The following is a 23,568-nucleotide window of genomic DNA, read 5'->3' as shown; positions in this document are numbered from 1 at the left end:
CACAATTGTAACCAGTGGGAAACTATAGTCAAATTTAGCTTAGTTGCTCAAGGAACCTTTTTACAGGCAGTAATGACACATTTCTGCCTTATTTAACAGTGTAAATCTAGCGAAATTGTATTATTTAGTGTACATTTATAACATTGAACTTTGTATTATATTACCCTGGAATTAAAAACAATTACCAAAGATGCGATGAGGTTTCTAATACAGCTACAGAGATAGTGACAGTAAAATTCCCCATCTCTTTTCTGACTGTCGTAATCCTTCACTCTCTATTTTTGTTCTTTATTTGGAGAGTTGTGGAAACATAAGTGCTGTTCTTTTGATTATGGGGCAAATGGGTAAGCAACAAATATATTTACCCAATAGAAAATTGAAAACGAAGTCAAATAATTGAATATTTAAAAAAAATGTTTTACTTACAAGCAATTGTGAGGGAAAAGGGAATGATAAACCAAGAATAACTGCATGCCTTTTTAATTTTACTTTAATTTATTGTGACAGTAAATCTGCAGTTTTATAATGGGAATCAAACAATTGCCTTTTCGAAAATGAGGCTGTGTTTTCAAGACGGTCTGCACTTGTAATCTTGCATTATAGTTAACAACTCTGTGTAAAATACATCAACTTTTTTCACACCCTTCTAAATTCACACAATTGTGATCAATGGTATTAAATGGTTTGTTAATGCTTCAATTTGCAACAAACCATTAAAACAGTTATGTTGCTTGGCAACCGTAAACAAGTTATGATAATTGCACGACATATTATTATTATTCCATCTCTCACTGTGCCTAACAACATCTCTTCATCGAAAGACTTTGCCAAAGACTTTCAAGCAAGTCTACAGTCGGCCATGTTTGGAACGCTCCAGAGAGACTAGTGCAGCTCCTATCTACTTGAATGGGGGAACACAGAAATCTTAAAAATGGTCGGTCAAGGGGGGCCTGCATAGCTCAGAGAGTATTGATGCTACCACACCTGGAGTCACAAGTTCAAATCCAGAGCGTGCCGAGTGACTCCAGCCAGGTCTCCTAAGCAACCAAATTTGCCCAGTTGCTAGGGAGGGTAGAGTCGCATGGGGTAACCTCCTCGTGGTTGCTATAATGTGGTTCGCTCTCGGTGGGGTGTGTGGTGAGTTGTGCATGGATGCCGTGGAGAATAGCATGAGCCTCCATATGCACTGTCTCCACGCTAATGCAATCAACAAGCCACGTGATAAGATATGCGGATTGACGTCTCAGACACGGAGGCAACTGAGATTCGTCATCCACCACCCGGATTGTAGCGAGTCACTAGGCCAACACGAGGACTTGGAGCGCATTGGGAATTGGGCATTCCAAATTGGGGAGAAAAGGGGGGGGAGAGGGAAAAAAAATGGCCGTTTTTGATAAAAGATTATGATAAAAGAATACATTTCAAATCAGCATTAAAAAACTGACAATGCTGGCATCTTAAATTGTGCTTCTTTGACAGATTACACTAAAAAACTAAATGTTTCTGTTTTGTACAGCTAATGCACATGTGCGTTCTCGAGTTGATTGACAGGCGATGCCTGTATCTAAAAGGTGATTGGCTCTTTTACTTGTAAAGTGGGACTTCAATTCTACATCCATTGACTGTTGGGCGATAGAGCTTCTTGGTGAGCATTCAAATTTCTCCCATTCATTTAAATAGAAGTGGCCCATCTCTCATAAATAGCCTCTGCTGCACTTCGTGGCTTATAAAGTGCAATAGTGCATGCTCACTTTTTCAGCCACCTGTTTTCCAGATGTTTTCTCCATTAATTTCTTCCATAGACTTTTAAAAAATCCTCCATTAAAGAGTTCCATAATCCATGAACCAAACCAACCAGCTCCGAGGTGAATCGCAACATTACAGTCTTTATTTTAAGGCAAAAAAAGTACTTGAAAATTGGACACAAAGAAAAAGGTACAAGCTTGTGTACTTACGGTCTTTCATTAGGGCACAGACTACAATTCCATGAAGCATTGCGAATGATGTCACTGAATACAAATCTATGGAAATATCTAAAACTATTGATTTTAGGTTGTTTATTAGGAGTATAGAAACAATATAGTTTATGTTTATTGTGAAACATTCCGATAAGCACAAATATAAAAGAAGTTTGAGAGTGTAGGGAGATCGATTGGTTTTTGTAATTCACAGTGTGTCATGGAAGTGGGCGGTAGCTTCTGGAATTATTTCATGGGTTTGGTTGACTGCGGTTCTTTGATTGGTGGATCTTTCTCTGCAGTACCATGGGTAATGTAGTCGTTTAACATGAATTCCAATATCAAACATGATTTTTAAACAATACAGACAGGTGGCTTTAATGGAAGCATATAACATCGATGAACAACCTTGTGGCTTATGGTATGTCTGTCTTTAAAGGTTTATAAGTTATAAACTAATGGTATTTGTATTCCGTAACTGTTGCGCTCTATAGCTTTACTATAAAACAGATCATTCCAACTCTAAATTCCAATACATTTCTATGACTTCTCCAGTTGATTACTCGATAAGGATTTTTTAAAATCTACCAATGACATCCAGGTCTGGAAATCACAATCTCTAACACATTCTAACATACAGATAAGCAAACGCCTATGACCACACGATATACTAACGTGTTAAAGGAATATTCTGGGTTCAATGTAAATTAAGCTTAATCGACAGCATTTGTATCATTACTTTCATTATCTAAAAAAATAAAATACATTTTCAATATCTCTTTTTTTTTTTTAGATGCAAAATTACAGTGAGGCACTTACAATGGAAATGAATGGGCCAATCCGTTCATGTTAAAATACTAATTGTTTTAAAAGTATAGCCACAAGACAAACAATATGTGTGTAAACATGATTTTAGTATGATAAAATCTCTTACTAACCTTTACTCTGTAAAGTTATAGCCAATTTTACAACTGTGTTGCCATGGCGACGTAATGCCATAAACCCTAAAACGACCGCAAAAACAATGAATGAATGAATGTAAACAACTTAACAGCTCAAATAATACATGAGTTTCAACAGAATAATTAATGTAATTGCTTTTATGAAATAAAAAGGTTCCCCATTTCTGCCATTAAAGCAAAAAAAAAAAAAAAAAAGTGTCCATTCACCTCCATTATAAGTGCTTAACTGTGCCCCAATTTTTGCCTTTTTTTTTTTTTAAGGAGTGACAAGTCAAAATTAATTTATGTGGTAATCAACATTATGCCAAAAATGCTGTCAATTGAGCTTAACTTCTACAGAACCCGGAATATTCCTTCAAGTTGCTATGCAAGAACTTAAAAACGGTTAAAGGAATGAAAATGTAAACCGAAAACAAATGAAATGTTTAGCAGCAGAAGGTAACAGAAAACTGGGACAAAGTGATTTTCAATTGTTCCGGAAAACGTTATTTTTAAATGCTGGTAACCGGTTATAACCTGTTAATTTTGTTCTGATCATTTTTTCATGAAACTAAAGGCCAAAGGGTTTATCACAGTAAAGTTTTGGAACTACATCACTTCATGTTGCCTGAAAAAATTAAACATGCTTTGATCCTGAAGGAAACTGCTGCATAACACATTTCTTTGCCTTTTTGCCCATTATGGTTGTATATAACTTGTTAATAACTATGTATAATTACTACATACACTGTAGATGCACGTCTAATCCAGATACAAGTAAAAATGTATTAGAGGTAAAAGTATATTTATCAGTTGTTTTCAAGTCTTCACTAAATTATTGTTAGATATGATGCATTAATTAAACTGGGTTCTCCTCAACTGGATGAAAGACACCATCAATCCTCAGCTCCAAGATAAGCAGGCAAGCTTTCACAAAGACAGGTCTTGCACCGACCAGATTTCAACAACGCTCATCGTCGTGGAACAGTCACTTGAGTGGAACTCACCTCTTGACATCAACTTTATTGACTACAAGAACGCATTCAATAGCGTGGATACGCAGACCCTCTGGAAACTGCTGAGACATTATGGAGTGCCAGAGAAGATCAACATCGTCATCAGGAACACCTACAAAGGTATGACCTGCAGAATGCTCCATGGGCATCAACTCACTGATGCCTTTGAGGACAGGAGTGAGGCAAGGATGTTTGCAATCATCTTTCCTGTTCTTGTTGGCTATAGACTGGGTCATGAAGACATCCATAACCCAAAAGCAAAGCAGGATCCAGTGAACACCTTGGACACAGCTGGAAGATTTGTACTATGCGGACAATCTGGCCCTTCTCTCCCACACCCAACAACAGATGTAGAAGAAAACCCGCACGGTTGCGGAAAACTCAGCACTCCTGGGCCTTAACATCCACAATGGGAAGAGCAAGATTCTAAAGATCAATGCCACTGTCAACAGACGCCCCATCACACTAGAAGGTGACATTGACGCTGACATTACAGTATGGATCAGCAAGGCGAGGGTAGCTTTCCTCCAACTGAGGAATGTCTGGAGATCAACTGACATGAACATCAACACCAAGATCAGGATCTTTAACATGATAATATCCTACTTTATGGTGAGGAGACCTGGAGAACCACTGCCACAACCATGAGGAGAATCCAGACATTCATCAACACCTGCCTCAAAAGGATTCTCCGGATTCACTGGCCCGAGACCATTAGCAAATAAAGAACTTTGGCAGCGAACAAAACAGCAACCAGTGGAGGACGAAATACTCCAAAGACGCTGGAGATGGATCTGCCACACCCTCTGAAAACCTGCTTTAAGCATCACACGGCAAGCTTTGACCTAGAACCCACAAGGGAAGAGAAATCAAGTCCGCCCAAAAAACAACTTATGCCGTGATAGAGGCAGACATGAAGGAGATGGGATACACCTGGAGACAACTCGGGAGACTGGCTCAGGAGAGTCCTCGTTGGTGGCCTATGCCCCAGATTGGACCAAAGGAGATGATGCATTAATACTGATTTTATGCTGCTGGAACAGTTTTGGCTGAGAAGCAGATCTGTAATTAAAATTATACTTAACTGTTAATTAAATGTATGCTTATGATTTCTATGCCAATAAATCCACCTCACAGGAAAAAATTAACTTAGTTTCTTAGGCAAGTGACTTATTTTGGGCTTGTTTTTCAAGACCAGGTTGCTGGTCTCTCTTGTGAGATCTGGCAACACTGCAACTGGTATTTCACTCACCCGCGGCACAGAGTTGTCATTTTAAAAAGAACATTATTTTTATTTTGTTCTAACCAGTAACCTTTTGTAAAGGAGGCAGCGGAACTTCTGAACTGGAACGAAAACAGTTTTTGCTCAGAACAAAATGAAAAACATTTAGTTTTAGTCCCTGTTGCAATGTTGCTTGGCAACCGTAAACAGCCTACATTTACACTAATAAATTATTTTACTTGGTGTAACATTGGCATCTTGTATTGCTATTGCCATCATTTTATAAAAGCAAAAAGCCACTCAAGGGCATCCTTTAAAGTAATTTTACCACAGTAAAGGGTTTACCAAGGTTTAAGAACACCCCTTAGTAAGTAGTAAGCTCACAGTCACACACAATGCTTTGGTCTAGTTTATATTTAGTTGAAACACAGGTCTCACCGTCCAGTTCTCGCTCAATATGGTCCATTCTGTGCGTCACCTCGTCCTGCACCGCCTCAATATGCTCCAGCAGGTTCAGCTGCCACTGCTGGTGCAGCAGAAGGTCAGGGTCTGGCTTGGGGTCGGGGGTCACAGGGTTAGGCTCCTCTTCCTTAATGTTGACCACACAGCACTTCTCCTGCTCAGTGGACACCAGTTGCTTCATTCGACTCTCCAGTTCCTGACAACATAAATTAATGACAGGCAAGTTTAATGTGTGCTGATATTTTCACGCTTGATGTGTAGCCCCAAAAAAATAAAAAAATAAATGTTAACAGCACAAAACCTTTGCCATTGCAATTTTTCTTTTATTATAATGATGTTTCAATAAACCAAATATTTGGTTCACACTAGGGTCCAAATCCAATTTTTAGGCAAACCGAACTCAAATCCACTCAACATTTATAACATGAACAACAAAATTGCATGAAATCGAATTTTATAAAAAAAACTATTTCAAGCCACATTCGTACCTTGTTTCGTAAATTACAAAAAGTCATAAAGACCAGACTAGATTTGGTCATTTTCTCAAGAGAATGTGAGAGAAAAAGTGAACAGGGTGCATACCTTACTAAAGGTGCAGTCGGCCAGCAGTTTGTGCTGTTCGTGGTCCAGCAGCATGCCGTACCTCTGGTCAGCCATCTCTAGGAGGTCCTCTGTGCTCCTCAGGCTGTCCTCCAGCTCTGAACCACCCCGCGTCTCCACCACAAGTCTTCTCTCCACAGCTGGGTAGTATGTACGGGGCTTCTGGTAGCAGTGCTCACTGCTAATATATGAGTCCTGGAAAGAGCAGTGCATCGCTATGGGCGACGGAACTTCACTCTTCAACGTCTCAAACTCATTAACTCCAAATTCAAGAGGTGAGGAGGGGAAGGGAGTAGCTATGCCAGAGTCACCAGCTGTCTTCCTTCGCAGGCCGTCTGTATGTTTCCAGGGCTGCTGCCAAAGCTTCAGGTCTGGATGAGCCTGTGTTCTAAAAAGGGGAAAAGAATATAGTGGAGATTTATACTAAATATTTACGGATTCATTAAATAGCTGGCTGGATGGACAATAGGGCTGGGTGATATTGATAAAAAGATATCTCAATATTTTTGAGGAAAATGACTGTAAATATATCATATCACTCAGCCATTATGGAGCACACGAATGACTTACTGTAGGATGTTCATCTTGAGCTGGAGGCCATTGAGCACCTCAAACACCCGCTGCACGTCTCCCAGCAGCTGATGAGCAGCAGTCACTTTCTTACTGTTCTGATGAGAGTAATTCTCCTCCAGGAAAGACAAGCCGTACATATGACCGCTACTTAACCAGTCTTTATCATACCAGTACCTCTGACTCTGCCTCTGGGCTGTGTATAGATACATACAGATTTGATTATTAATACCAAGAAAAACTGCAAAATTGCAGATCAATTGTAAAAGGTACTAATCATAGGACAAAAAAGCAAAGACAACGGCATAGCAAACAATCCCAACTCCCACACACACTTCATACCTTTTCCAGTTTTCAGAAATGTATCAGACTCAAAAAGATATATAAAACATTTTTTTAAAATCTTGATTAAAAAGAAAGATTTTTGATAAGCACAAAATTACCCAAAAAGAGTGAAGTTATGAAATCTATAGCCAACATTTGGGAAGAGACAATTTTGACAAGCTTCACAATTTGAACTGTAATATGATAGTCATGGAAAATAATTCCATGATTATCTATTTTGATTTCGCTGCTGAATGTGTCCTGCACTCAGCCACTAGAGGGCACCGCTAGATCATGCAGCGCTGACTGAAGCGCTCAATGAAGAATATTTTGAAACGCAGTATTTTTGGTTTAGTATTCATGCAAGGCCATATTGTGATTTCAATCTCAAAGTCACCATGAATTTAAAATAGACTATTCTTATTTTCTTATTGGATGTTTCTGTTTTTATTATAAATGATTAATCCGTAAGGGTGGGTAAAAATACTGTTTATTCAATAAATCGCAAACTTCATTTGAGCAATCTTGATTATTAAATCTCAAGATCGATCGATCACTATGCGTAAACCTCCACAACAGAGAGGAAATCACTCGCATTTGCAACCAAATTTTGAGCTATGTGACTAAAGTGAATATATTTGGCAACTGGCTGGTAAATATTTACATTTCACTCGCCAGTAATTATGTAGTTTAGTCATGAAGTGCTCAGCAGAGAGATCCTTTCACAGCGTGTTGAGAGTAAAAGTTATACTGTGTAATGTATGTCCAAAGACAAGATCCACACAACACATTTGTCATTGAATACTGTCTCTTTTAATACCCTTTCTGTTCTTTATAGTCAGTTGTTGATCAAAAACAACATAAAACATCATATTTAATTCTAATCATGCATAGCAGAGATGAGGTAAAGTCATTCGAGTACTCTAAAGGCTCACAGAGACGGTAGCGGTTTTAGCACGTTCAACAAATCAATGTAACTATTTGTAAATAGTACAAATGATAAAATTTAACAAAAATTTTACTAAAAAAATATATGAAATATAATATCTTATTTATTGATTAAATATATATATATTTTTTTTATTAAAATGTGAACAAAATGATGAAAAGGTAATAAAATATAATTAGTAAAATGTATATTTTCAAATGTACCTTGTTAAAAGGTCCCCCGTATAATGTATTAGCAAAGTTTTATAATTATACATACAAATGGTAAAATACATTGGCAATGTGTACTTTATATTGAAGATAAAGTTCACGTATCCACTGCAAATACCACATCATTAACGCTGGAATGCATAACAATAGCGAATTTTACCATGTCAACAACAGTGGCAACAGTTCAAACCCATTTATATAAAACCATTTTATTTCTCTTGATGAATTACAATAGACAAGTCTCACTTAAATTAAGTATTGACATGGAAAATCAGTAGCCTCCGTCTCATACTCAAAAGTATGTGCATGATGCAGCAGCAGTGGCGTCATCCAAGGGAAGGTTGAATGACACTTGTTTGGGTAAAAAGTGCTTATCAAGAAAGCACAAGACATTGCATTCTCAATAAGATACCCCCCATGAAATATTAACATTGCCCCTTCTGTTAATTTATTTTGATGGATTTACACAATTCACTTTGGTCACATTTTCAGGTTGAAAAAAACTGAATTATAGATACATCCAGAAGAATCACATTCCCTGCTATTTGGCCTGTAAGAATCAGACTTTGAAACATATCCAGTTATGATGGCTGTTCCTGAACACACATTGCCTTTACACAATTCTCCAGATACACTACAATAAAAAAGGTTTAGGGGAATGTTAAAGCCTCTCACCTGGTGGGTCTCTGCAGATGTAGCAGCTGTAGGTGTCTGGCACACTGTCCTCATACAGACCCATACAGGTCCCATGCTGCCAGCACAGACACTCATCACACTACAGAAAACACACAGGAAACATTGCTTCAGACTCTCAGATGAACATTGAATGTGCCAATGCATGCTGTGATTTAGACTAATATTTTATGGTTTCATGGGGGATAAAAATGGGTATTTTTTTATGACATTTATATTTATCTAAAACTTGTCTAAATTAAAATTATTACTAATTTACTATGCAAGTAATTCTGAAAAAGGTTCATTTAAATCTTTTCATGGGTTTATCCAGAACAAAAGAAAAAAATACATTGGAAAAGGGTACATAATTTTCAGACTAATTCAGTGTTTTTGGTGTTAATGGTCAAAACAGAGCATTTTTTTGTATTTGGTGTACTAACATAAATGTGCCAAATGGAAAAGAAACAAGGTATATATAATGGTATATAAACATATAATTGAATCAAACAAGAGATCTGGAATGGGTGGGGGGGTTGGGAGGTGGCATTCAAAGGGTGGAAGATCACCTGTATCATGAAGTCATTCTCCTCCTGAACTTCACAAATACAGCGGATGATCTCGGAGCTGTGAGTGACCTTATCTACACTCTGCTCTGAGAGGGGCATGTTCAGATCCAGCTCAGGGTCAGACTCGTCCTCACTCCATATAGGACTGTCTGAAGACAAATCACTGATGCTGTCTTCACCTGCCACAAACCAAAACGAGAGCAAACATTTCAAATACCATTTTCCGTTGACTATTTTTACAAAACTGTCTTTCAAGCAAAGTAGTAATCAACTACTCTAAATCACATATGCGCACACACACACACACACACACACACACACACACATTAAAGGGATAGTTTACTCAAAAATGAAAAGTATGTCATCAATTACTCATATATCATCGTATTTTTCCAAATTAGTATGACTTGCTTTATTCTTTGGAACACAACGCAAATAATATGCAAAATGAAAGCCTCATTCACTGTTCGACAGCATTGCATATGTTTTCCATTCAATGAAATTGCTGTTATTCTCCCTAAAATAATATTTTATGTTCAACAGAAGCAAGCAATACTGGTTAGAAATAACATGGTTTATTTATTATTTATTATTATTATTATTATATTTTTAACAATTGTCACACATTGCATATACATGGTGAAATTATTAGCTAAGCTGGAGTCAGAGTGCAGGGTCAGCCATGATAAGGCGCCCCTGGAGCAGATAGGTTCGAGGGCCTTGCTCAAGGGCCCAACAGTGGTGTCTTGGTGGTGTTGGGGCTGGAACCCCTGACATTCTGGTCAGTAACCCAGAGCCTTTACCGCTGAGCCACCACTGCCAAATGTAGTGTAATTAGTAAATTATGATGGGGAGAACTCTATCTTTAATGGTGTATAACATCATTACTAGAAATACGAATCTGCACAGAGGCACCAAATGAAGAAATATCTGACAAAAAGACATCAGACAGATACTCAAGACACTTAAAGGCAACATTATGCAAAGCCAAACAAGAAACAAAAGCGGCAGGAAAATAACACAAAGCAGGTGTATGTGAGTTCGAAGGTCCTGCGTTCTGTGGTACCCACCCTGGCTGAGCATCATTTTGGGGCAGTGTCCCATGTAGGAGCGGTGTGTGAGGGAGAGGGGCAATTTGAAGGCCAAATTCATATTGCAGGGGACAGACTTTAAGCCAATGCTCTCCTCAGTGCTGTAATATTCTGTCAGAGGAAGAGCAGAGGCCACAAAGGATTAAACACAGGCCGAATGGTTCCTCATCGATCAGGCGGCTTGTAGATCTGATTCTGCCGGTATTAATCCTAAACTGTGTGTAGTAAGTTTGACTGGTAATTACAACGCTCATCTTGTGGGCAGAAGTGGAAAAGCAGTTTCATAGTGTTTTAATAACCGAAGACTAAAGACACACAGAATCATGACAGAGTGGCTAAGTACGGGTGGCATATCTAAACAAGCAGAGCAATTCTTGAAAAATGTAACCAATTAATTGTGAGAGAATAGAATACTCAAAATCATAAAAATGTTCATAAGAAAAGTAAACTAAGGCTGTAACATTATGCAGCTGAAGCATTTACTGTATAGATTTACTGACTTTGAGAAAAAGCTTTTAACAGCAAATGTTAGAACTAGTTAGAACTAGTGATAGACAGATAAATTGGGCAATACCTACAGCTTAAGTCAGAAGTTTACATACACCTTAGCCAAATACATTTAAACTCAGTCTTTCACAATTCCTGACATTTAATCGTAGAAAACAGTCCTGCTCAATTTGTGCTTGTGAAGCTGGTTTGGTTCGATCAGCTTGTTCTTCCAAACTTTCATTATCGGACTTGGGCTAGAGCTGGTATGTTAAAAACCAATGCCACTGTTACCATAGTTACAATAGTGTTTACAGCTGCTCAGGAAGACTCTGGAGCTGAAACACTGTTATGGTAAAGGGTTTTCCATTTCCGACACACGCTCTACGTGGTTGACATATCACAACAGACTGGGCCAGCTGACCAATCAGAGAAGACTGTGCTTTTCGGAAAGGGGGGCTTTAAAGAGACAGGAGCCAAATCAGAGTGTTTTAGCCAAAGGATGAAGAGAGGGGAGCAGCGATGTACAGTATGAGAAAAATAATGTGTTTTTTGAACATTAAATCAAGTAAACCTATTCTAGTAGACCCCCAAAATAAAATTATGAACCTGTAAATTAGCATAATATGGGCTCTTTAACTAACATTAACTGAGATTAATAAATGCTGTAAAAAATAAAAATAAATGTGTTCATGATAATGCATTTATTAATGTTAACAAATGGAGCCTTATTGTAAAGTGCAACCTAGATATCTTAATATACTTTTTGATTCTGGTTCATGACAAACTTTCCTTTTGGTATAGCCATTTTAAGGCCCTATATACTTAAATCCCAAAGATATAGGGATCTCAATGTGGCTTCATCCAAATGTTTTTACATTTTTATAATTTTCAATGGCTGAAAATCAAATGTGGGTCACATGATATGAAGCTAGTTTTTCTTGTGCAAAAAAAGGTCTTTTGTTGAAGAAGTTAATAGCAAACTCTGATCTGAGGATTTGCAAAGCGGGAAGAAATATGACCAATAGAGGATCTAAAATCTCACATTGACCTCTTGGCTGAGAATTTTTATTTAAAACATGTAAAACAGAAGCCTTGGAGCGAAACATGATATCCTGTTGCTCATAATCCTTGCAGGGTCCAATATAATTTTGCATGCAAGCTTTTAGAGACTTGTCATTAAAGCAGGCAAATAGAAGCAGCAGCAGAGAGCCAGAGACGCACAAACACCACTGCACTGAAACAGCCGTCTAACCTGACTTCGACTTCTTTATCTTCTTTTTCTTCAGTTTAATGCGGAAGAAATCCCTCTGACGCTTCTCTCTCAGACTCTCTCGTTCTTTAATCCCTACAGTAAAAAATTCAGAAGTGAAAATCAATCCCTATTATGGTCACTGACAGATTGAAGTAATATTCAGGAGATATCAACGTGTGCACAGAAATAGATAGAATGAAGACACGATGCTTTCAAATACCTGTTTCCTTGGCAACCCAGTCTCTGTCGTCATGCAACGAGCGGTTGATGTGTTGGTTCTCTTTGCTCCTTTCGGTGCCCAGTGTGTTCGAGTGCTGCCGGTGCATGCTGCCAGCAGCAGGGGGAGACAGAGTGTGGCCTGGCTTACTGTCACTGAGAGGGGACAGCGTATCTGTGGGACAAAGGAAGTTTGTTTGAGGCTGCAGGTGTGCTCATGTAAAAAAAAAAAAATGCATATATTTCTGCAGAATTGGTAGTACAGATCACGGATTCATATCGGATCTGTGCATTAAGCCTTGAAACATAAATGCAACCGAAATTTATTTTGCTGTGTTTAATATGTTGTTAATATTAATTTTCCTTTAACACATTTACCAATTTTCACCTTAGATCCTGACATTTTATTCAGCTCTGTGTTAGTGCTGAACACTGGTTGGAATAGTGCAGAATCTTTGCAATGTGTCTGGGTTCATTACACTGACACACACAAAAAACACACACAAACTGATGAAGTGATGGAGAAAGAACCTCTTAACCGTAATGTTTTTGACAAAACAAAGACAGATGGGACCTGTGAAAAGCTGCATTCACATGACTCGCTGGAGTATCAGCGTTTGCTCGTGATGTGTTGCGCTCGCATCTTAGCGGGCAATTCGGATCAAGTATCTTCTGCGTGTGCGGTGCCAGCGCTAAAAGCAGAACAAGATGTCCTCAGCACTTTTCATGTGGAGTTCAAAATGTTGCAAATCATGCGACTTCAATATTGTTGTAGGTCAATTGGGTCGCTTAATATTGTGTCAAGTTTAAGAGATTTATTGCCCATAGCAATGAAAACGCAAAATATGGGGACTAGATATTTCAATAAGTTAACCTTCCACTTAGACATTCAGAAAATGATTACGGTTACTTTAATTGGTGTTATTTAGTGCATTCCTATCTTTATACTCTGGAATATACTATCTTTATACTCCTCCAGACAGAACTGGTGTAACAGTCAGGTTTGTAGCCCTCCTTGCTCACACACTCTATGTCAGTTCTGCCCACAAATTTTCTATTGGATTGATGTCAGGAGTTTGTGATGGCCACTCCAATACCTTGACTTTGTTGTCCTAAAGCCATTTTGCCACAACTTGAGTTATGCTTGGGGTCATTGTCCATTTGGAAGACCCATTTGTGACAGGGAGGGCACTGTCCCTCCCATTACTCGCCAGTCTAGATAGCATCATTAGCGTGATTTTCTGAAATTTTCAGAGCTGCTTAAAGGCACAGTTAACTTAGTATATGTAAACTTCTGACCCACTGGAATTGTTATGTAGTCAATTAAAAGTGAAACAATCTGCCTGTAAACAATTGTTGGAAAAATTACTTTTTATGCACAAAGTTGATGTCCTAAACAACTTGCCAAAACTATAGTTTGCTAATATGAAATCTGTGGAGTGTTTACATTTTTTTTTTTTAAATGTGTTTAATGGCTAAGTATATGTAAACTTCTGGCTTCAACTGTACACGATCAGTGAATGTAAGATATTGGCCTGTTTCATGTGACATCACTGTATGAAAGCACCACCATGTTTGTAACCAATATTCGATATACCTACATTGAGCTGTGCAGAGATGTGACAAAAAACTTCTTCAGGAGTTAAAAGCAGCTCCAACATTTACACAGATGGGATCATCACAGACGTTTTTTAATACTGTGACTAAATCAGACCAGAAAACACCACAAAAATATTTGTAACTTCTGAATGAGAGATGTTTAAGGTGATGTACTCTTGGGCGTGTGTTGGACATACATCAGACTCGCTGGTGTACAGAGATGAATCTGGGATCAAATATCTTTAAATGTTCATGAGATTTCAATTTGGCAATATCTGCTGTCTTCAAACCTGCATGGAACAAAAGCAATTTTTTATGATTTTCTTGATATCATTTCACGGGTCATTCATCAAATAATTTTAATTCACTGCTATTGTTTCCTCCCACTGATGGTCACAAATATGGCAGCTGCGGGAAAAAGTGACGTCACTGAAACGGGTCAATAATGACACCACAGAACTGGTCTGATGGGACAAGTGATAATTCCATAAACTGGCCATGGGCCAGCGGCCATCCTTATTATTGAGTCCTGAGTATTGGTATCAGCTACTAAAAATGTGTTTTTCATGACAACCCAGTCAACATATATACATTGATAAAAAAAATAAAATCAACAACCCAAACAAACAGAATCATTCCACAAACATCTACAGTAAATGCTTATTAACGAAGCGTGCACTAACGTTGAGAAGCAGAGACCGTCCGGCGCCTGCGGGGTGCCTCCTGGCTGTGATTCTGTTTGTCTGAAGAGCGCGTATGTACACAGCAAGGGGGACACGGGTCGCTTTGTGCGTGGTAGTACTTCATGTGGTAGTGTAGCAGAGATGCCTTGCGAAAAGACTTGAGGCAGTCTGTGATCTTGCACTTGAAGGGGTTATGGTCCAGCTCAATGGACAGGATAGGGGGCGGTTGGTTTTTGATGACCCTGTACACTGAGGGCAGAAAAGGGCAAGAGGTCACACACAATAGTAGATTTTTTTTAAAGAAAAAATTAATTTCTGTTATTCACTCGTGAAAGGAGAGAATATTTATACACCTCTTGCCATACAACAGTTCATAGAGACTACATTTGTCAAGTTGCAAAATGAATCTGGTGTCAAGCTCGTATCCAGACATAGATTAAAATACACTGTGATAATTTCATAATGCCAAATTGCCATTGATTCTCATGTGCGTAGCAAGTTAGCAACTGATTTAATTGTGTTAAAGTAATAGTTCACCCAAAAATTTAAATTCTCTCATCATTTACTAATCCTTATGCCATCTCAAACTCGAATTCAGCTTTCTTCTAGGGAACACAAACAAAGATTTTTTTGAAGGAGAATCTTTTTGGAGGAAATGTGACAATGCAAGTCCATGGGTCAAGTGTAACAGAGCTTCAAATCACATTCGCGGCAAGAAGAAAGCAAGATGTCAAGATTTCAAGAGAAAAAGTAGTAAAATGTCGGTTCATCACTGACCACTGACTTGCATTGTATGGATATTCTCTCATCATATGAGTTTGAGACAGCATAAGAGTGGGTAAATGATGAGATTGAAATCTTCGGGAGTTCTATTCCCTTAAATCAATTGTCTAATTTGAGCTGTTACTGACAAAAACCTATTGTATGGCTTATTAAGACTTGGAAAATAGTACACGATTTGTATTGATTATTTTATGTGCATGGTGTTTTTATGTCCTATGCCCTCATTAAGTATTCTTTTGTGTTCCACAAGAAAAATTACATAATTTTTTCATTTTTGGGTGAACAACTCTAATGACTGTATAAGAAAAATGGTACATGTGTGTACACTTACAGGGCTCTCTGCTGTACTTATTTGATGTGGGAAGGTGAACTTGTTGTTTGAGCGCTGTAGCTGAGAAAGCAATGTGTCCATTAGCACATCATACATTATATCAGCATAAATGTTTAATGAATGAACAGAATGAGGATAACTACCAAGCTCAGGCGTGGACTCTGTCTCTTCTGTGGGGGCTGCGTATTCTGAAGGACAAGTTGGGCCATCCTTATTTTCGAAGGTCTCTGGGACAGAGTCGGACTTAGCTGGTTTGATCTGGGATCGACTATTTCTATCTATGAGAGGATCAGATACAATATCCTGCGAGATGATGCTTAAAGCTAATTGGGTAATCCTGAAGTAAACTCATTACAATGCTCCCAACATTTTTTTTCCTCTTCTTTTTTGTGGGGTGGAGATCTATTATGACCCAGACACATTGTTGACTATTTGTGAGATACACAGAATTAGTAACTGTTATAATGGGAAGCTAGTTTATTGAGGAGTATGATATGAGAGAGACAGTTAACCTGTGCTTGAATTGGCTCTGCTCCTTTTGGAAGGTGGCGTCTGTCCGGTTGATGCTCGTCTTTTCCTCAGCTCTGGACCATTGGGCCGATCCACGTCTTTCTCTGTTAAGATACACAACCCAACAACTCAGCAACAAACAAAGCTGCTTGAATGATCAAGACTCTGTCCAATACAGCATTTGGTTCATGCCTGACTTCAGTGTAAATCACCTAACAGTCCTTCACTTTCAATTCAAGTCCATGCTGTTAAAACTTTCAAGGTTTGCCATGATTTAGGGCTGGGGAATATGCAAGATATATTTAAAAAAAACATTTATGGAAAAAAAAATATAAAAAATAATCACCATTGTGATTGTGTCATCAAGCCCCATGCCCCCAGTGCAGAGGGATCGGTGAATATTTTTGCACATTTAACTTCCAAACAGTCGATTTTGCTTTAAAAATGTAATTCAAGAAAACACATACAAAAAATTTAATTGCATTTCAAAGTAAACGATAATGCAGTTAAACTAAAGAATTTATGACATTTATGACCACCACCCTAAATAAACAAACATTTGCAGTTTCCAACTTCTTCTACCGTCCCCATTTACCATCACACAAGTATTCATCTACAACAACAGGTAGTAAATTACTAATACAAATTAAGATCTAAAGACTACTATAAATGCAAACATAATAACAATAATAATAAATGAATTATATATAAACTATTACTTTTAGAAAGTGCAACACAACCCACATAATTTGCACTTTCATTAAACAGCTACAACAGATTGTTACTTAATTTAGTTCATGCTTAAATGAATAGAAAACACCAGTTTTCATCTTGGGTGTAAGCCTAATAAATTCCTTTTTGTTCCCCAATTAATGCTGCCTAATAATTTCCGCATTTCCTTCATGCATTTGATGCTGCCTAAAGACAGTTAAATAGAACTAAATTTAAGGTTCAAGGTGCATGTGAACTGCACTTTCTCTTGGCAAATCATAAGGTTGTTTAATAGGGCCTACACATGCCATAACATTTTTTTATTTTTATTATTCATTCCATTTCCAAGAGATTAATTCCATGGCCTGCAAATTAAAATATTTTCTTTATGGAGTGAATGATGAATACAAGTTGATGTCCTGTACAATGTGTTTTGAATAACTTTTGACTAAAGATTTTTTATAAAGACAACACTGTTTGGTCACTCATTAATTTTGCCTTAATGATATTTCATAATAATGTATTTTCCTGACAGGCTGTATTTCCAATATAATTTACGTGCCGTTTTATTCCAGTTGCTTGGCTATAGGGTGTTACAAGTCATGTCCAAGACTAAACAGTAGGTTATATTTGAAAACCTTTCATGCTTTTTAGAGAACATGTCAGCAGTGAAAAGACACAATTGACCTCTTTAATCCTTAAAGCTTTTAACATTTTAATATTTTGTTTAGCATCAAAAAATATAAGTGCATGATAACTATTGTGCTACTATTTAATATACTTGTCGACTTCCTATATCCATGGTTTTGTCATTTCCCCATATTGTCGAGGTCGTCTGTAATGACTGTCCCAATCTGCATTGGTATATTTAGCAGATATCCGATTACATCGTCCTTTCGCCCAGCCCTAGCAAGATAAGGATTTTATCATTTGTGCTAATATGCACTACCAGAGACGGTCTAAGGAGAAGATTGACCACACAAATATATAAGAGTATTTCTACAGCCACCATTATTCAGTTAAAAGAGCCAACCACCTTTATGGTAAATCCACTATGTCTCATCTAACAGAGCACAACATTGCCCGCCCACTTGTTTGCCATATTGGTTCCAGGATAATTCTTTTTTTTTTTTTACCCCCCTCATTAAATTCTTCAATAAGTTTTTCATAAAATCCTTCAATAAAGAGTTCTAAGCAATGAACCAAACCAACCAGCTCCAAGGTTAATCACACTACAAACAAATGTGTACACATTACATGTAAAGAAAAAATTGATAAAAACAAAATTGATAAATAAAAGAAAAGGAAAAAATCTTCACCGGAAACTGACGAACACCGAAGGTAGTACTATGGGGTAATTTTCATTAAGCAGGGTTAGGGTATTGCCCTTGGTGGAAGAGTGGGGTAACATCTCACAGTGAGAACTGGCAAATCTGGTGCAGTCTATGAGGAGGAGATGCACTGCAGTAATTAATACAGCTGGTGGCCACACCAGATAAAGTCTGTTACTTTATTTACTGTCTTTGTTCAGGGACACATTATTCCATTTTTGTAAGTCTCATGTCTGTGAAAATTGTTCAGATTATGTCTTAGTTGTTGAATCTTTTTATGTTCATACAAAATGTACACGTTAAGTGTGCTGAAAATAAAGCAGTTGAAAGTGAGGACGTTTCATTGAGTTAGTATTGCTGAGTTAGTATTATTGTTAGTATTAGTATAGAAATGCTTCAGGCCCAGACGGTGTTTCACCTGCCTGTCTGAAAATCTGTGCTGACCAACTGGCCCCCATAGTCACACAGATCTTCAATAGATCACTACAGCAATGTGACGTTCACTGCTGCTTCAAAATCTCCACCATCATTCCAGCCCAAAAAAAATACTAAAAATAAATAAAAATCACAGTGCTTATTGACTTCAGACCTGTCACTCTCACGTATGTGCTCACAAAGTCATTAGAGAGACTGGTTTTGGCCAACCTTAAGGACATCACTGGACCTCTGCTGGACCCCCTACAGTTTTCTTACTGAGCAAACAGGTCTGTGGATGATGCTGTCAATAGAGGATTGCATTATATCATGCAACACCTCGATAGACCTGGGACTAGGGCTGAAACGATTTGTCGACGATAAAAAAAAAATTCAACAATTTGTATTGTCTAATAGTCGTTTAATCTACTTTAATGTCACAGGAGATCACTTTAAACTCTAATGATGAGAGCAGCACTGCAGAGAGGAAGACTTAATTAGGAGAGGAAGAATTACACAGCTCACAGTCCAGATGCACTCTAAACTTTCCAAACAGCTTCAGGTGATGTAGATTGCAAAGTATGAGGAAATTATACAAAAATACAATATATGTAAATACAGAAGCACTCTTGTTGTGGAATAAGTGGAGCTGGAGCAAAACTTGTGTGTCGAGTGTCTTTAAAGGAAACACCCTGACGTTACATCTTAAATGCAGTTATATAAATGCATTAAAACTTTATTGAAGTTCAAATAATATGGAAGCAGAACATGTAAATAACTTTCAAACTCCAAAACAGGCATTTTTCTCTGCAGTCAGTGCCTCTTCTATGAGTTGAACTCCTAACTGAGGGGGGAGACTGAAACCGCATACGGCTGATGCACACTCGGTCGGACGCTCGTCCCTCGAGCGCGCACGCTTGCTGCAGCTAGAATATAATATATTGGCTCACGACTTATTGAATCATAAAGTATGTCACAGTGCATTTCTTATCGTGAAGAAAATTGGCAATACGCAGCTTTATTAATAGAGAGAGGTTGTTTTTTGTGAGTTAAAGGTGGATTGAAGTGAACCGAAAGGTGAGAGGGGCTAGTCTTCACCCCATTATACACTGCAACAAAATACGTATTTGATTTGTTTTTGTTTTGGCTTGTTATTTAATATAAATATCCAAAACTCCTTTAAAACAACGTACATTTTCTTTAGCAGCTATAATTCAGATTACAAAATGTTTTATCTGAGAATGTTGAATACAATATTAAAAATACAAATATTTTTAAATATCTAAAATTCCTTTAAAAAAAAGATGCATTCACCTGAGAAGCAGCATATAAGACATTTAGACTTGCTTTTAGAGAATAGATCTCGAGTATATGTATATTATTTGTCTTTACTGCACTCGCAGAAGTATAACCAAGTAAAAAATACACTTCTATACAAAATACACTTTCTGTATATTTAAGATACATTCTCTTAAAGCAAGTCTAAATATGTTGCTTCTCAATTAAATGTATCTTGTTTTAAGGATTTTTACACATTTTTAAATGGAAAACAAGACAAAAACACTTTATAACAATATGATTTTTTTGCAGTGAATTTCTTTACTGAATTGAACTTATAAAAAGTATTTTGACCCCCTTTATTTCAGTGAATGTCATTTAGAGGCATTTTTAAAAGATAATTTTTCCCCTCTTTATTGTTAGTAAGCACATTTAATACAACCTTTTAAGTCAGGACACAAGCGACTGCGATTATATGTGATTAATCATTACAATAATCATCAAATATTCTAATAATCATTCTAATAATCGTTAGATTAATCGATTATCAAAATAATTAGTTGCAGCCCTACCTGGGACTTATGCAATGATCCTATTCCTATAAAGTGGACTTCAGTTCAGCCATCAATACCATCAAGCCTGATCTTCTCTCAACCAAACTGACCCAGTCTCCATGCCCACCCCAATCTGTCGATGGATCACCAGCTTTCTGACAGCCAGGCAGCATCTAATGAGACTGGGGAAACTCACATCCGGGAACCTCACTATTAGCACTGGTGCTCCCCAGAGATGCGTTCTCGCTTTACTGCTCCTTTGTCAAGTAAGGAAGTTCAACCTGCCACAGGATCTGCTGACACAGATCTATTCGGCTGTCATGGAGTCTGTCCTGTGTACATCTAAAAATGTCTGGTTTGGTTCAGCCACCAAATCAGACAGAAGGAAACTACAACGGAGAGTCAGGACTACTGAGAGGATTGTTGGTGCCCCCCTGACCACTCTCCAAGACCTGTACATCTCCAGAGTGAGGAAACGTGCAGGTAGAATCAATCTGGACCACAAACCTTGTCCATTCCCTCTTTGAACTGTTGCCCTCTGGCCGGCGATACAAAGCTCTTGAGCACCAGGAAATCCAGGCACAAGAACAGTTTTTACCCTCAGGCCATTTTCCTCATGAACAATTAAACTGCCACAGGACTCCCACATAATGCAATAATGTAACTACATATCTCATGCGCATATGTATATTCACATATTTAATTCAATAAATGTATATACCCCTACCTTGCACATACATTACCACGTGCACGTGTACTTGCGCCATACTGTTGTATGTCCTATTATTTGTATGTCTTACCTTAATACTCTTACCTTGTTTTATATTATGTGTTTCACTGTAATGTTGTGTGCGCACTGGTTTCTCCTCACCACAAAAAAAAAAACAATCTTTGTGTACGTGAGAACACTTGGCAATAAAGCTCATTCTGATTCTGAAAATATACTCCCTATGGAGAAAATGAATGGGATATTTACTTGTTGAACCAGACTTTTATACACTATTGCTCTACAATGCACATGCACACTAGCTAGACCAGCATGTAGGAACCCTGAGTTTTGGAGATTTCACTATTTCCCCATTCAAGTAGATAGGAGCTGTACTGGAATGCCTATTGCCTACATTGAAAATAGCAATCCAGAGGTGTTAAAAAGATGGCCACTGAGCAAACTTTCTTGCCTTAAAGAAACGTTGTCACTACATAGCAAATGTTGTCCATTGGTAAGTAGGTGAGCTTGAATCTGGCTCTTGGAATTCAACCATGATTAAATAAAATATTCAAATGTGACACCACCCTGTTCCTTCAAAGCAAACTCACCATCTGCCATTCTACTCCGTGTCCTTCTGGGCGGACTGGGACTGTCATCTGATGCTTGCTCCTCTTTCTTTGCCCCCTCGTTTTTGTCAACATCATTTTGAAGTGCTTTGGGTTTCTCTTCCTCTTGTCCTCCATTCATATCTTTTTTCTCTGTTTTATTATCTTTTTTCTCAGGTTTATTCTCGCCTTTTTCATTCACAAACTGTTCTGTCTTGAGTTCTTCGCTGGGCAGTTTTTCTTTTTGCTCAGCAGAATCTGGCCCTGATTCCATCACTTTCTCATTTGCTGTGCTTTCACTCACTATGCCATTCTGGAGTTTTCTGGAATCATAAATCACCATGCTGTCCTCTTCATCCCCCTCTGATTCGCTTTCTCCATCTTGGTCAGAGGTGCTGTGTCTTGAACCGTTACTCCTTCTATTGCCGTTCTCCTTGGGCTTCCATTCTTTCCCGTTCTGGTCACCACGTTTCCGTGCCCGCTGATTGTTCTTGCCATCAGAGCTCTGTAGATAACAAAGACAGACTCATCAATCCCATATCCCCAATAAATGGCCTGGTTTAATTATATTTCTACCTTCTCACCTCCTTGTGGAAAGGCTTCACTTTAATCCCCTTGACAGTCTTCACAACCCCATCAAAAAACTTCACTGTGTAGAACCCTGTGACAGAAGCATACCTATGTATAACGCTCAAAACTTCCAAATGCAATGTATATCTATAACAAGCAAACATAGAATCCAATATATGCAACTTATATTTTTGTGTTTCTATTAAAGGTCTTATTTAAGGAATGTTCCAAGTTCAATACAAGATGCACATTAACTACGTTTCCATCCAAGCATTTTTTGAGGGGAAAGTTTTAGTGCATTAAAATAAAGCTGATGGAAAAACTGGTTTGGAAACACTTTTTGTCGATAAAATTGGCATTAACACAAAAATGTAGTGTCACATGACAGAGTTTGCCCCAATTGATAGCCTGTGTTAATCATGACAACAGTATTGAAAGCCAATTATATTGTACGTGATTATGGATTGATCATATAGAGCCGATCTGCAAACATGACAATTCTAGAAGTGCCAACACAAATATCTCGTGCACATTGAACAAATGAATGGCCACTGTTTGCGATTAATTTAATCGCAGTATCCACCCATTTATTTATTAAAGTTTCTTTTTCACACCATTCAGAGGACAAGAATAGACGGCAGTCACGGAATTATCCCACAAAACATGAAACATATCATTTCTGTTCACAAATTTTTTTTAAATTAAAAATAAATACACAATACTAGGAGCATACTTTTGTAACACTTACAGCCCAATTCTATTAAATTCTTGTTTAGTTTTACTTTTTAAAAAATGCAGACAAAATACTCTGTATTAAATAAAATACCAAACGAAAAAAAGCATTCAATAAAAAAATACATTAACCAATGAAAAAAGCATTAAATTAAAAAAACTAATTACCAAACAAAAAAAAAATATATATATTTTTAGACCTATATATGCCTTTTCTT

General features: G+C 37.7%; 1 protein-coding gene across 2 annotated transcripts in view; it reads right to left on the bottom strand.

Moving 5' to 3' along the window:
- LOC127629153 (PHD finger protein 20-like) overlaps positions 1 to 23,568 on the bottom strand; it is a 55,165-nt gene that overhangs the window by 2,219 nt on the left and 29,378 nt on the right. Inside the window, exons 5-18 of one of the 2 annotated variants that reach the window (XM_052106249.1) lie at positions 22,633 to 22,709; positions 22,052 to 22,553; positions 16,449 to 16,550; positions 16,080 to 16,214; positions 15,937 to 15,996; positions 14,823 to 15,071; positions 12,545 to 12,715; positions 12,325 to 12,417; positions 10,563 to 10,694; positions 9,493 to 9,671; positions 8,927 to 9,026; positions 6,770 to 6,965; positions 6,182 to 6,587; positions 5,576 to 5,795 (exon numbers count right to left, since the gene is read on the bottom strand). In XM_052106249.1, coding sequence (XP_051962209.1) covers positions 5,576 to 5,795; positions 6,182 to 6,587; positions 6,770 to 6,965; positions 8,927 to 9,026; positions 9,493 to 9,671; positions 10,563 to 10,694; positions 12,325 to 12,417; positions 12,545 to 12,715; positions 14,823 to 15,071; positions 15,937 to 15,996; positions 16,080 to 16,214; positions 16,449 to 16,550; positions 22,052 to 22,553; positions 22,633 to 22,709 — 2,622 coding nt within the window. The remainder of the gene's footprint in view (positions 1 to 5,575; positions 5,796 to 6,181; positions 6,588 to 6,769; positions 6,966 to 8,926; positions 9,027 to 9,492; positions 9,672 to 10,562; positions 10,695 to 12,324; positions 12,418 to 12,544; positions 12,716 to 14,822; positions 15,072 to 15,936; positions 15,997 to 16,079; positions 16,215 to 16,448; positions 16,551 to 22,051; positions 22,554 to 22,632; positions 22,710 to 23,568) is intronic. The other variant, XM_052106250.1, reaches the window with a different exon arrangement.

Source organism: Xyrauchen texanus, chromosome 35 (genome assembly GCF_025860055.1).
Source record: "Xyrauchen texanus isolate HMW12.3.18 chromosome 35, RBS_HiC_50CHRs, whole genome shotgun sequence".
Classification (NCBI taxonomy): Eukaryota; Metazoa; Chordata; class Actinopteri; order Cypriniformes; family Catostomidae; genus Xyrauchen; species Xyrauchen texanus.
This window is presented reverse-complemented; position numbering and strand designations above follow the sequence as displayed.